We start from the raw sequence: 12,751 nt of genomic DNA on the forward strand, positions 1-12,751 counted from the left end.
ATTGGGTGTTTTCCCGCTGCTTCCAGGAGGCAGGACCAAAGGAAACTTCCTGTCTCCTTGACGGGAAAACCGCCCACTATCCTCAGTTTTTTGTCCTGCCTTGTTCCGGAGAGCAGCGACCTCATTTAGCTCTAGCTTATTTCCTAAAAAAAAAAAAATTTCCCTTCGTGCCTGTTCTTCTGTTTTTGTCTCCCCGTCTTTTTGTCTCCCTCCCCCCCCCTCGTTTTCGTCTCCCCTCCTGTCCGCTAGTGCGGGTTAGTGAGGGACTGAGGAAGCCGGCCACACATCCAACATGGCCGACGCTACAACGGAGAGGGAGGATGATCTCCTCTCCGTTGAAGATTTTCAAGCTGGAGGGCTGGTCCACTCCGCCCAAGCCCCCTCCAATGACCGCACCGGCGGATCATTGGAAAGGGAGGGAGCCGCGGCAGCACTTTTGGGAGAGGAAGGGGAGACTGCGCCTTCAAAGAAAAAGGCGCGAAAAACCGCGCCGAAGAAGGCGCCGCTCCCGGGCGCTCAGAGAAGAAAGAGGCGCTCCAACAAACCGAAGGTCGGCTCCCCCAGGCTCGCTCCTGCGTCCGCCAGCAGAACGGCTCCAGTTCAGCCTGCAACCTTGATGCAGCCTTGGAACATCGTCGGATTACCGGTAGGAGGGCTCCAGGCGGGAGGTGGCAACCCCCCCCTTTGAGCGCTGGGGGTGAGGGGCGGACCTTTTCCAGTGAGGAGGCTAGTGACCTGGTCAACCTAGCCTTACAGAGGCAATGGCAAGCCTTCCAAGCCTTTCAGATGAGGCTTCCCCCCTCCTTCCCCTGGGTAGTCCAGCAGGCTTCCCCACACTCTTCTTCCTCCTACCCTGCTAGTACAGATAGAGAGGATATGGGACCTGTCCCCTCTACCTCTGCAAAGTGGCCCACTAAGGCTGCCAAGAAGGCCACAGTTCAGACCACAGTGCTTCAAGACGAGGACCCTTCCTCGGAGGAGGATCAGTCCTCGGATCCAGGGGAGCGCGAAGAAGGTGAATACGACTCAGACGAAGACATCCTCCCCCCAGATGAGCAACAGCCAAGGCTGTTTTCTGGGGAGGACTTTCAGAGTCTATTAGTTAAGGCCCTTCTGGCACTGGACCTCATTGAGGAACAGGAAGCCTTAGAGGATCCATCCCCAAAATGCAAGCGGGGAGTGCAGGAGTGCTTTCCTAGGAAAAGGCCCCAAACTAACACTGTACCTTTTCCAGAATTTTTTCTGCAAGCGGTTACTGATGAATGGGATAACCCCACATCAGGAAAACAAATTCCCAGTACTGTTAAAAAGAATTACAACCTAGCACCTCATGCAATGAGCCTTCTCAAGGTCCCCCTGGTGGAGGCTCCCGTTATTGACCTTCAAAACCCCGGCCTGGTTCCTGAGGATGGGGCTGGTTCCATCAAAGACCAGCTAGACAGGAAAGCAGAATCTTTGACCAGGAAGGCCCATGAGGCTGCAGCAATGGCAATCCAAGCAAATGCAACTACTTCCATCTTTGCCAGAGCTTCTTACCCCTGGATAAAGAAACTTATCCAGCTGGTTCCTCAGGAGAACCAACGTGTGGTTGCTGGCCTGGATAGGGTCCTTAAGGCAACTTCCTTAATGGCTGATGCTTCTCTGGATGCTATCTCCTTCTCAGCAAAATCCATGGCTTCGGTCACCTCAGTCAGGAGAGCACTGTGGCTCAGAGCCTGGCCCGCCGATTTTAAGGCCAAGTCTACCTTAATGGCCTATCCGATCCAAGAGGGGAGGTTATTTGGCGAGAAGCTAGACAAAATCCTAGTAGAAACTAGGGATAAAAGACACGTGATGCCTAAGCAATTGAGAAAGGACAATCGCCCATCCGGTTATCAGTCCTTTCGTGCCCCCAGAGCTCCCTTCAGATACAGGTCAGAGTCCCGGAAAGGGTCCTGGAGCAACAATAGCTCCAACTCCCAAGCCTTTTGTAAGGGCGGCAGATTCCTTAGGCAAGGCCAGCAAACCTGGTCGGATAAGTCCGACAAGTTTGCCAAACCTAACACCCAATGATTCCAGCTCCCTTCCCATCAGAGGAAGGCTGCAAGCGTTCGCAACAAGGTGGCAACAATCAAACCCCGACAACTGGACTATGCCAATTGTTTCCAGGGGCTACCTCCTGGATTTTTTTCTACCCCACCTCCGGATCGCTTCATCCCTTCTCCTCTACCATCGAAAAGGAAGAAACATCAAAGAACTCTTCAGGCCATTCTCCATCTCCAACAGCTGGCAGCCATAGAGATGGTCCCAACCCAAGAAAGGTTTCAGGGAGTGTGTTCCATCTTTTTTACAGTTCCCAAGGCAAATGGGGACTGGAGGGCAATTTTGGATTTGAAGTTTGTCAACCGCAGGATCCTGAAGAAGCGTTTTCGGATGGAAACAATGTGTTCCATTGTGGAATCCCTCCTACCAGGAACTTACATGACGGCGCTGGACCTGAAAGAAGCATACCTGCATATCCTCATCCATCCCATTCACAGACGATTCCTCCGCTTTACCTACGCCCAGGAACACTATCAGTTCAGGGCACTTCCCTTTGGTCTTTCCTCAGCGCCCCGAGTCTTCTCCAAGATCCTTATCACCATCATGGCAACCCTCAGGCAGGAATCTATCCAAGTCCACCCTTACTTGGACGATATCCTGATCTGCGCACAATCTCGCCACCAGTCCCTGGTGGATACCGCGAGAGTGGCACAAATCCTTCAGGAGCATGGATACGTCCTGAACTTGGAGAAGAGCTCACTGGAACCCTCCCAGAACATCATCCACCTCGGAGTCCAGATAAACTCAACCACAAACAGCCTTTCCCTGCCACCGAAAAGAATCCACAAGATAATCACCTTAGCCAGAGCCACTATACTAAACAAAAGATCCAGTCTAAAGGCGCTAGCAAAACTCATGGGTCACATGGTCTCATGCATAAACATTGTTCCATGGGCAAGGTTCCACCTACGTCCACTCCAGTGGCTGCTCCGGCCTTTTCAAAGCCACATCACCAGCAAGACACACAAACTAATCCAACTGCCATTCTCTGTGAAACACAGCCTCCAGTGGTGGACCAACCCATCCAATCTGGGCAAGGCTCTGAAATACCTCCACGACGATCCGCTTCAAGTGTTCACGGATGCCAGTCTAGAAGGTTGGGGAGCGACCCTCAACTCCAAGGTAGTGCAAGGTCGTTGGTCCCCACAGGAGAAGAAACTCCACATCAACCTTCTGGAGCTACGGGCGGTTCGGCTAGCCTTGCGGGCGTTCTCAAGGGACATTCAACACCATCACGTCCTCGTGCGCTCGGACAACATGACCACGAAGGCGTATATCAACAAGCAGGGAGGGACCAGGTCCTCGGCCCTTCACCAGGAGACGTCCTTGATTTTCAAGTGGGCACAGGCCAACGTGCAATCCTTAAAGGCGGAGCACATCAGCGGAGTCCTGAACACACAAGCGGACTGGCTAAGTCGACAGACAGTGGAAGAGGGAGAGTGGTCCTTAGACCAGATGACCTTCCAGGCCATCACAGACAGGTTCGGCCAACCCGTAATAGATCTCTTCGCATCCGCTTACAACCACAAGACCCCTCGGTTCTTTTCCAGGTACTTCCACCCAAGGGCAGAGGGAACAGATGCCCTTCTCCTTCCCTGGCCTCAAGGACTGCTGTTCGCCTTCCCACCGATCCCAATTCTCCCCAGAGTCCTGCGCAAGATTCGACAGGAGAAGGCCACGGTCCTTCTAGTGGCCCCCTTTTGGCCACGCAGACCCTGGTTCGCGACACTCCGCAGTCTCTCCATCCAGGAGCCCTGGAGGATTCCAACCTCTCCAACCATGCTTCAGCAGGGCCCTCTGACCCATCCAAAGCCCCAGTGGTTCTGTTTGACCGCTTGGCTCTTGAGCGCTCAAGACTCCTAGCACGCGGATATTCACAAGAGGTGGTGGGTACCATCCTAGAAGCTCGCAAGCCTTCGACGCGGTGAATATATACTGCATCCTGGAAGGCCTTCGTCAGATGGGGACAGAGAAAGAAAGTTAACCCCTTAAATCCAGGAGTTAGCAAGATACTGGAATTCCTACAGGAGGGCGTAAGGATGAAGTTATCAGCCTCAACCCTCAAGCGTCAAATCGCAGCCATCTCCACAGTCGTCCCTTCTGTAGAGGGCGTTCCGACCTCTCAACACAGGGACATATCTGCCTTCCTGAAAGGTGTCACACACATGCGTCCTCCGACCATCCACTGCTTCCCCACTTGGAAGCTGAACCTGATCTTAAAGGCTCTCACCTCAACTCCATTCGAGCCTCTGCGGAAGATACCCCTCCAGTTCCTTCGGATGAAGGTTCTATTTTTAACGGCTATCACCTCGGCCCGCAGAGTCTCGGAACTCAGCTCTCTCGATCCACAAGGGACTTTGTACATTCCATAAAGATCAGGTCGTTCTGCGGTTGGACCCAGCCTTCCTTCCAAAAGTAAATTCCTCCTTCCACAGAGCCCAAGACATCTCCCTGCCATCGTTCTGCCCGAAACCTTCTTGTCAGGCCGAAAAATCATGGCACACACTGGATCTTCGCAGAGCTATCCGTATCTACATCGATAGGACAGAAGAGTTCCGGAAGTCTGACTCGATGTTCATCAATCTCTCCAACCCCAACAAAGGGTTAAGAATGTCGTCTGCCTCCATAAGCTACACTCTGCGTAGGTGCATCATAGAAGCCTACAAAGCTGCTAAGGTCACTCCTCCAGAAGGGATCACCGCTCACTCCCTTCGCAGTTCGGCAACCTCAGCGGCGTTCAACCGACAGGCTCCAGTCGACGAAATTTGCCGAGCGGCCACCTGGTCTACTATTAATACATTCATCAAGCACTATAGAATTAACACCTGGTCATCTGCTCAGGCGGCCTTTGGACGCAGGGTCCTTCAACACGTGCTGGAAGAACTAACCCACCCTCTCTGGGAGCTCTAGAAGGTCCCAATCATAAGATGCCCTTGCCTCGGAGGAGAAGGATGCCTTGGTACTTACCGTGAAGGCTCTTTCTCTTCCGAGGCGAAGGGCATCTGGCCCACCCGGATGGAATATCTACTCGCAGACCAGGTAGCTCCTCGTTCCATTGATCAATAGACCAAGGAATACATGACGCTCACTCAGCTAACACCTGCCTTGTTAGCACTCAATCAGTGCATATGGACCTGTAGTTCTCAAGTTTTTTCCGCCCGTTTGGCGGCACAGTTACCATTTAACCCTCCGGGGTCATTTAGGTTCACCGTTCAATGTTTTAAACACTCCTGTTTCCTCCCTTACATGTGTTCTGTTCTCAGTTTTTGTTTAGCACTTCTCTAGGAGCTAGGCAAGCCAGTAACTGAGGATAGTGGGCGGTCTTCCCGCCAAGGAGACAGGAAGTTTCCTTTGGTCCTGCCTCCTGGAAGCAGCGGGAAAACACCCAATCATAAGATGCTCTTCGCCTCGGAAGAGAAAGAGCCTTCACGGTAAGTACCAAGGCATCCTTCCCTGTCTGCTTTGTAGGGGCTTTTGCAAAACCAGGCAAATTTTGTTGATGCCTGATATAGAGCACTCCATATCCTCAGCAGACCTTAGGAAGCCAACTTCTTTTTTTTCCCCTATGTCAAATGAATTGGCACATCTATCACAACACATCACACAACCTTTATTGGCATAAAAGGCACATCTATCTTACAAACAAAATGAACTTAAACTAGTGAATTTCTCATGAACAATAAACATACTGAAAAATTTCTACTGATATAAATATGTTGATTAACATAAGTCATGTACGTGTTTTTTAAGACCACGGCAAACTGTGTTTGTGGCCTAGCAATATTCTAATAATGCTTTATTCACAAGTAGTTCGGTAGTACTTCAGTATCATTGTATAGATGCGATTACCCTGAAGTATTTGCTGTTTCATCTTATATTGGGTGATTCTAGAATTGTACTTGAATGGGTTATTACCTGTATAGGGAGCCTCAAAGGTTGAGCTGAAAACTATAAAATCTATAACAAAATAATTATTTATAAGAACATAAGAAAGGCCCTACTGAATCAGACCAAGGCCCATCAAGTCCAGCAGTCTGTTCACACAGTGGCCTACCAGGTGTCTCTAGGAAGCCACAAACAAGATGACTGCAGCAGCACCATCCTGCCTGTGTTCCACTGCACCCAAGATAATAGGCATTCTCCTCTGATCCTGGAGAGAACAGGTATGCATCATGACTAGGATCCATTTTGACTAGTAGCCATGGATAACCCTCTCCTCCATGAATATGTCCACTCCCCTCTTAAAGCCTTCCAAGTTGGCAGCCATCACCACATTTTGGGGCAGGGAGATCCACAATTTAACTATGCGTTGTGTGAAAAAATACTTCCTTTTATCTGTTTTGAATCTGTCACCCTCCAGCTTCAACAGATGACCTCGCATTCTAATATTATGGGAGAGGGAGAAAAACTTCTCCCTGTCCACTCTCTCCAAACCATGCATACTTTTATAGACCTCTATCATGTCACCCCTTAGCCGCCTTCTTTCCAAGCTAAACAGCCCTATGCTTCTTAACCACTCCCCTTAGGACAGTTGCTCTAGTCCCCTAATCATTTTGGTTGCTCTTTTCTGCACCTTCTCAAGCTCTGTAATATCCTTTTTGAGGTGTGGTGACCAGAACTGTACACAATATTCCAAGTGTGGTGTCGCCATAGATTTGTACAAGGGCAGTATGATATCAGCAGTTTTAGTCTCAATTCCTCGTCTAATTATGGCCAGCATGGAATTTGCCTTTTTTACAGCAGCCGCACACTGGGTTGACATCTTCATCGAGCTATCCTCTACCACCCCAAGATCCCTTTCTTGGTCTGTCGCTGCCAGCACAGATCCCAACAGTATATATGTGAAGCTGGGATTTTTTGCCCCAATATGCATCACTTTACACTCGCTCACATTGAATCTCATTTGCCATTTTAATGCCCATTCTTCCAGTATGCAGAGATCCTTCTGGAGCTCTTCACAGTCCAATTTTGTTTTAACCACCCTAAATAATTTGGTGTCATCTGCAAACTTGGCTGCTTCACTGTTTAACCCCAACTCCAGGTCATTGATGATCAGGTTGAAAAGCACCGGTCCCAACACAGATCCCTGAGGCACCCCACTGCTCACATCCCGCCATTGTGAGAACTGACCATTGATTCCTACTTTCTGCTTCCTATTTTTCAGCCAGCTCTCAATCCATAAGAGGACTTGTCCTCTTATCCCGTGACTATGAAGTTTGCTTAGCAGTCTTTGGTGGGTGACTTTGTCAAAAGCTTTTTGGAAATCCAAATACACAATGTCCACATGCTTATTGATGGTTTCAAAAAAAAACTAATAGGTTAGTGAGACAGGATTATTATATGGTGTACACGATAAGTATGTTAAAAACACAGGGCCTGGAATACAGGCTACATATAAAAACATCAGTATAGACTGTTATAAAGATCTCAAACAAAGCTGATGATACACTCATATAAATGACCAATACAAGACCATACGCATTTTGGCCTATTGGGCCTTCCTCTGTGGTCATAAATATAAAACATGATAATTAAAGACACATCCATAAATACACCTTACAAGGTATTTTTATCTGGAAATGGAAACATACTTTGTGTGGCCTGATGTTCACTATTAGCACAAACAACATGGAAACTTGCTCATACAAAAATTGGTATAAAATTACCAATGTTTCCAGATGTGTGTAACATAAACCAGTGATAAAATATATTGGCTATTATCTATATATCGATTTTTATCCTGCCCTTTATCTAACGAGTTCAGGGCAACGTGCATGATACACACCCTACATTAGCCTTACAACAACCCTGTGAGGTCGATTAGGTGAGATGGGTTCAGAGATGCCCACTGAGTTTTATGGTTGTATGGGGGAGGTTGAATCTGGGTCTTCCAGGTCCTAGTCTGGAACGTTAACCATTACATCATATTGAGAGTTTTATTTATTTGTTGGTATTTATTGGTATTGTGTTAGGAGTATTTTTTGTAGTTCTTTAGGTGACTACTTGGTTCAGAAAGTCTGAGAAGACTCCCTGTCTCTATTCAGACCACTTCAGGCCTTGTTGAAGAGAGCTTAATGTGGTTTGACATTGTTGAGTAGACAAAACCATGATTTGCAAATGTCCAGCCAATCAGAATCAGGAAGGATAGTTTAAAATGAGTTTAAAAGCATGGTTTTGTCCTGTGTCCAGTTGGTTTTAATCAGTGCTTTTTTGTTGTTGTTAAAAAGAAAACGTCCTGGTACTTACCTGCCAGTGCATCTGGCCATACCCCCTGCTGTCAGTGGGCTCCTTCCTACCCCTGGTTCACCTGCCACTCCTGCTCCTCCTGAGGACGGGGCCTGCTGGGGCCTGGGCCGATCGCTGAGGCATGGCTTGGCCTTTCTTTTCCTAGGCCACTCAACCCCATGTTGTGGCCACTAATTACGTCATTGGGTGCAACAGGATATTCGATTGGCTGCTGTGGGCAGACATAGTCTCAGGCCCTCTTGCCACCTTCTGACCCCTGGACTGCAGCCCCAACCTCCACTGGAGGTGCTGGCACCCCCATACTGGGCCGTACTAGCATAAGAAACACTTTGTAGTGACCATTGTTGCTGTGAGTCTGGAGGCTCCTGAAAGCAGATGGGGAATGTCGGAGTGGATGGATTGGGGGGTCCTGTGATGCCTTGATCTTACTAGAACGGTGACCTTGTGTGTTGTGACAGACGTCTCCGGAAAGCTCCGAATCTGGGATACCACTCAGAAGGAACACCTCCTGAAGTACGAATATCAGCCATTTGCAGGAAGAATCAAAGACATTGCATGGACAGAAGACAGCAAGAGGCTTGCTGCCGTGGGGGAAGGAAGGGAGAAGTGAGTAGGGAATCCAAGTGTTCACGCAAATTCTTCTTTAAAATCTTGGAGGAAAACTGCATCTTAGCCTTGCATATAGACTTCTACATCAGTTGGTGATAAACTGATAATTTAACAGCTAGAAACCTTTTAATAGTACATATCCTTGGAAACAAAGGCTCTGTTGACAACCCACTCTTAAATGGCATCAAGCAGTGATGCTGGCGTTATGTGTGTTTAGTTGTCTCCTAGTGTTTTATACTTGGGGCATGATAAAGGGCTCCTGGAGAGAGCCCTTCACATGCATGCAGAGACCCCCAAAGTTAAGATGCCCTCAAAGCAATTCTTCCCACTGAAGCGCTGAAGTACTAAAATATCCCCCAAAGCTGAGCAGTCATTTGGGTAGTTGGCCTGAAAACTCCCTTGCAGTGCTGGCCTGGTTTGCATTTCCACAGTCGGCACCACAGACTAAAGCTGCAGTTGCGAAGAACTCTAATTGGCGACTGGGCAGTGGGGATGAGTGCTTCAGAGATATCTCTCCCCATGAACACGGGGTGTGCCAGCGTGGTGTGTAATTTACCTGTTGGTGATGCCCTTCCTGAGGCTGGACGAGTCTTCTGCAGCCTATGGAGCCTTCCGTGTAAGTGGCTTCTTCCTTTGGAGGAAGGTTTCAAACTCTGCTGAGTGAACCAGCAGGATGTAGGCCATGGGCTTCAAAATTGCCTCCCCGTTTTAAGCCCAGTCTTGTAGCGAAAGACTGCCAATGTGATTAGGTCATCCGAATGGATAGTTGAGAAGTTGAAAAAGATTTGTGCAGAAGTAGAGCAAGCGGCATCTGTTCTGAAGCGTGGTCCAAGATGCATCTGTATCCAGAACTCTGACCCCTGCTTGTGGGTGGTCTGCTGTGGGGTGCTGCAAATCTCTTTTGCTCCCATTCTGCAGAGCCTAGAGATACGAAAATAGCACACATTTTAGGTTCCCTATTAATAATCTTGTGTATGCAGCATGCTTCTGTAACCTACTTGAAAAGTTAGGAATTCTTTAAAATATTATGTTTTCAAGATCACACTGAGTATCAGTTGGATACAATAAATTTGTGTTCCTCTGTTTACGTTGATAATCCAGACAGAATCACTTTCAGATGCAATTGTTTGTTGGGGGCTAAATCAAACGTTCAGAGATCATCCTCTTCTTTCCCTTGCATTCCACAGCATGTGTGGGTTGGCAGGAATGTTTCAAGTCTTTTAAGACTAACATTAGATGGCTGGTAGTGTGGGTCAGCATATCAGCCTGTTGTAGTATTTAATTTCAGAGCATTGCTTGTTCATCTCTGAATTCATGGAACAAATGAACTATGTTGCTACATTTTTGGTTTATATCTTACAGATAAAGCTTTCGAATGCCCTCCCCTTCACTCCCCTCTGGAGCAAGGCTGAAATCACATGAGATTAACTGGGTGACCTAATTTCCATTGTCTAAGAAGGTTCCTCGTCCTGACTGTGCTCGAGGAGCTGGGCCCCATACATGGCTCGCCACTGTTTTGCACAGCTTGTGTTTTGTTTCTCTTCCAATAGATTTGGAGCCGTGTTCCTTTGGGATACCGGTTCTTCAGTCGGTGAGATCACTGGCCACAACAAGGTGATCAATAGTGTGGATATTAAACAGACCAGGCCTTACCGCCTAGCCACGGGCAGCGATGACAATTGTGCTGCGTTCTTTGAAGGACCACCGTTCAAATTCAAGTTTACAATAAGTGTGAGTCCTCATTTTTTATTATCTGCATGTAGTCTTTGTCGCCTGGAAATCAACCACAAGCACGCATGGGAAGGAACGTTTCCTTCAGTAGAAGCCCCCCCCCCTTTGGGTGTCATTCTAGAGAATCCCCCAGTTTTGGAGGAGGCGTAGGGGCTATGGTTGAAGTTGGGAGCTGGAAAGCAGCAGCAGCAGCAGAGTGCTCTGTGTTAGTTTGAAGTCTTGGGGGTCGGTATCGTTAGGCTGACTTCAGATGAGCAGCCCTGGCTGGAGGGAGAGGTGAGGCTGTCAGTCTTTGCCACAAGTCTCCTTGCCAAAAACAAAAAAGCTTCACAGTTGGGTACTCAAAATTTCAGAGGCTTTTGTTCTTTCCAGAAATTTTACAGACCTAATCTCAAGATTGCTTCAACTGCCCATGTCTCACACCTTGAGAGATTGTTTCACTCTTACTTGGCTTTTTGTTGCTTTCTAAATGTGTCCTGAATATATGAGATTCCCACGAAATAAAATTATCCAAGCTGAGAAGTAGTCTGGCAGACTTCTAAAATACTGACTTCAAGCTTTAAAGTAGAATTAACTTTTAAAGTTGCCTCTGAGCAGTAAACTCTGGACTCTCCCATTGGGCTGTGACTAATTTGTATAAGCAATCTGGATCTTCACTGTCTTCATATTGGAAGTCCTGCTCAAATAGGGTCCTGTGAACAGGACCCTATTTGAGAGCCTAGTACATGTAGGCCCCTGCTTGGCTGTGAAATCCAGTATGTGGCAGGCAGCTGAACCATTTTGATTCTCCACTGCATGCAAGATAAAGCCATTCTTGTGTAAGAGCTCCTGTGCTGCTGCAATGGCATCTCTAATTTAACACCTGCATACTTTTGGAGGGCATGCAACAGACATGCTAACATGTCCAGAAAATCTGTTATCCCTTTTGGAAAGGGATGTAAATCCATGAGGCACCATGCAATTGGTAAGCAGGCCTCAGAGGATGCAGGCAGCTCCTTACAGTGGTGTGTGTAACTGCTTCATATCTGGCTGTCTGAATTTTCTTTTTAAATACTGTTTGTGTTCTGGAGAAATGTGAATGCTGCTGATTAGATCCCCCATTTCCTGGCCTAGTTTTCAGACTTGCAGATCAGTAATGAATTGTCCTTTTTTTCCCCTCTGCCAATTGTGACCCCCCCACACACACACACACCACGGAAATCCAGTATAGATTCCTCAGTGGACTCCCAGTATGTGTTGGGATAATCAGCAAGCATGAGGGAGGGCTAGACTCTTACAACAAGCTAAAAACAGAGAACACCATAGGTAGAAATTGGCCGGAGTTGTTCTCCTGGGAGGTGAAGTTCTAATGTGCCTTCTCTTACAGGACCACAGCCGTTTTGTCAACTGTGTGAGGTTTTCTCCAGATGGGAATAGGCTTGCTACAGCCAGCGCAGATGGCCAGGTAAAAAAAAAATATGACCTATTTCTCACAGCAAGACACAATTGGTAGAGGATGCAGTGGGTGGAGCCTGTTCAGATGTAGAAATTTCTTGCTGAATCCTTGTTTTTGGAAGAATCCCTGATAGCAAGGCGAGGGAAGTCCCATTACTGAGGCTTTAGGCGCTTCCACACAGCCGAGGCAACGCACCGTTCAGTCTTGTCTTACAATCCCAGTTTGCTGTCAAGGGACAAACCACAGTATGTGAACATGCCAGTGAATTGTGGTTTGCCTGAGGTCTCCCTGCTTTGGGAAGACTTCAGTTTTGACACTGTGTGCAAGCAAAGAAGGAAGGGATTGCATAAGGCCAAGAATATCAGTCATGTTGTGAGCAAATTGGGACTTGTTCATGATGTCTGACTGAAGCCATGGCTTGCCAGTTGAGAGGAAAGCAGAAATTTCTAATTTGCTGGCCATATGCAAGAGGAGGTCGTGAATCCAAAGATTGCCTCTGCTCACTTGCATAGCAGCAAACCAGGGATTGCCAAGAGATGCGTTCACACTTGTGCTCTGTGGTTTGGTTGGCAGAGGTCATGGCTTGACCATCAGCAGCATCCTTGTCTTACAGTGCAGTCCTAAGCAGAGTTACACCCTTCTACATCC

General features: G+C 47.9%; 1 protein-coding gene across 1 annotated transcript in view; it reads left to right on the top strand.

Moving 5' to 3' along the window:
- WDR1 (WD repeat domain 1) overlaps positions 1 to 12,751 on the top strand; it is a 54,461-nt gene that overhangs the window by 13,539 nt on the left and 28,171 nt on the right. The window contains exons 4-6 of the mRNA XM_056855196.1: positions 8,787 to 8,934; positions 10,488 to 10,668; positions 12,035 to 12,112. Coding sequence (XP_056711174.1) covers positions 8,787 to 8,934; positions 10,488 to 10,668; positions 12,035 to 12,112 — 407 coding nt within the window. The remainder of the gene's footprint in view (positions 1 to 8,786; positions 8,935 to 10,487; positions 10,669 to 12,034; positions 12,113 to 12,751) is intronic.

The sequence above is a fragment of the Euleptes europaea genome, chromosome 9 (assembly GCF_029931775.1).
Source record: "Euleptes europaea isolate rEulEur1 chromosome 9, rEulEur1.hap1, whole genome shotgun sequence".
Lineage (NCBI taxonomy): Eukaryota > Metazoa > Chordata > Lepidosauria > Squamata > Sphaerodactylidae > Euleptes > Euleptes europaea.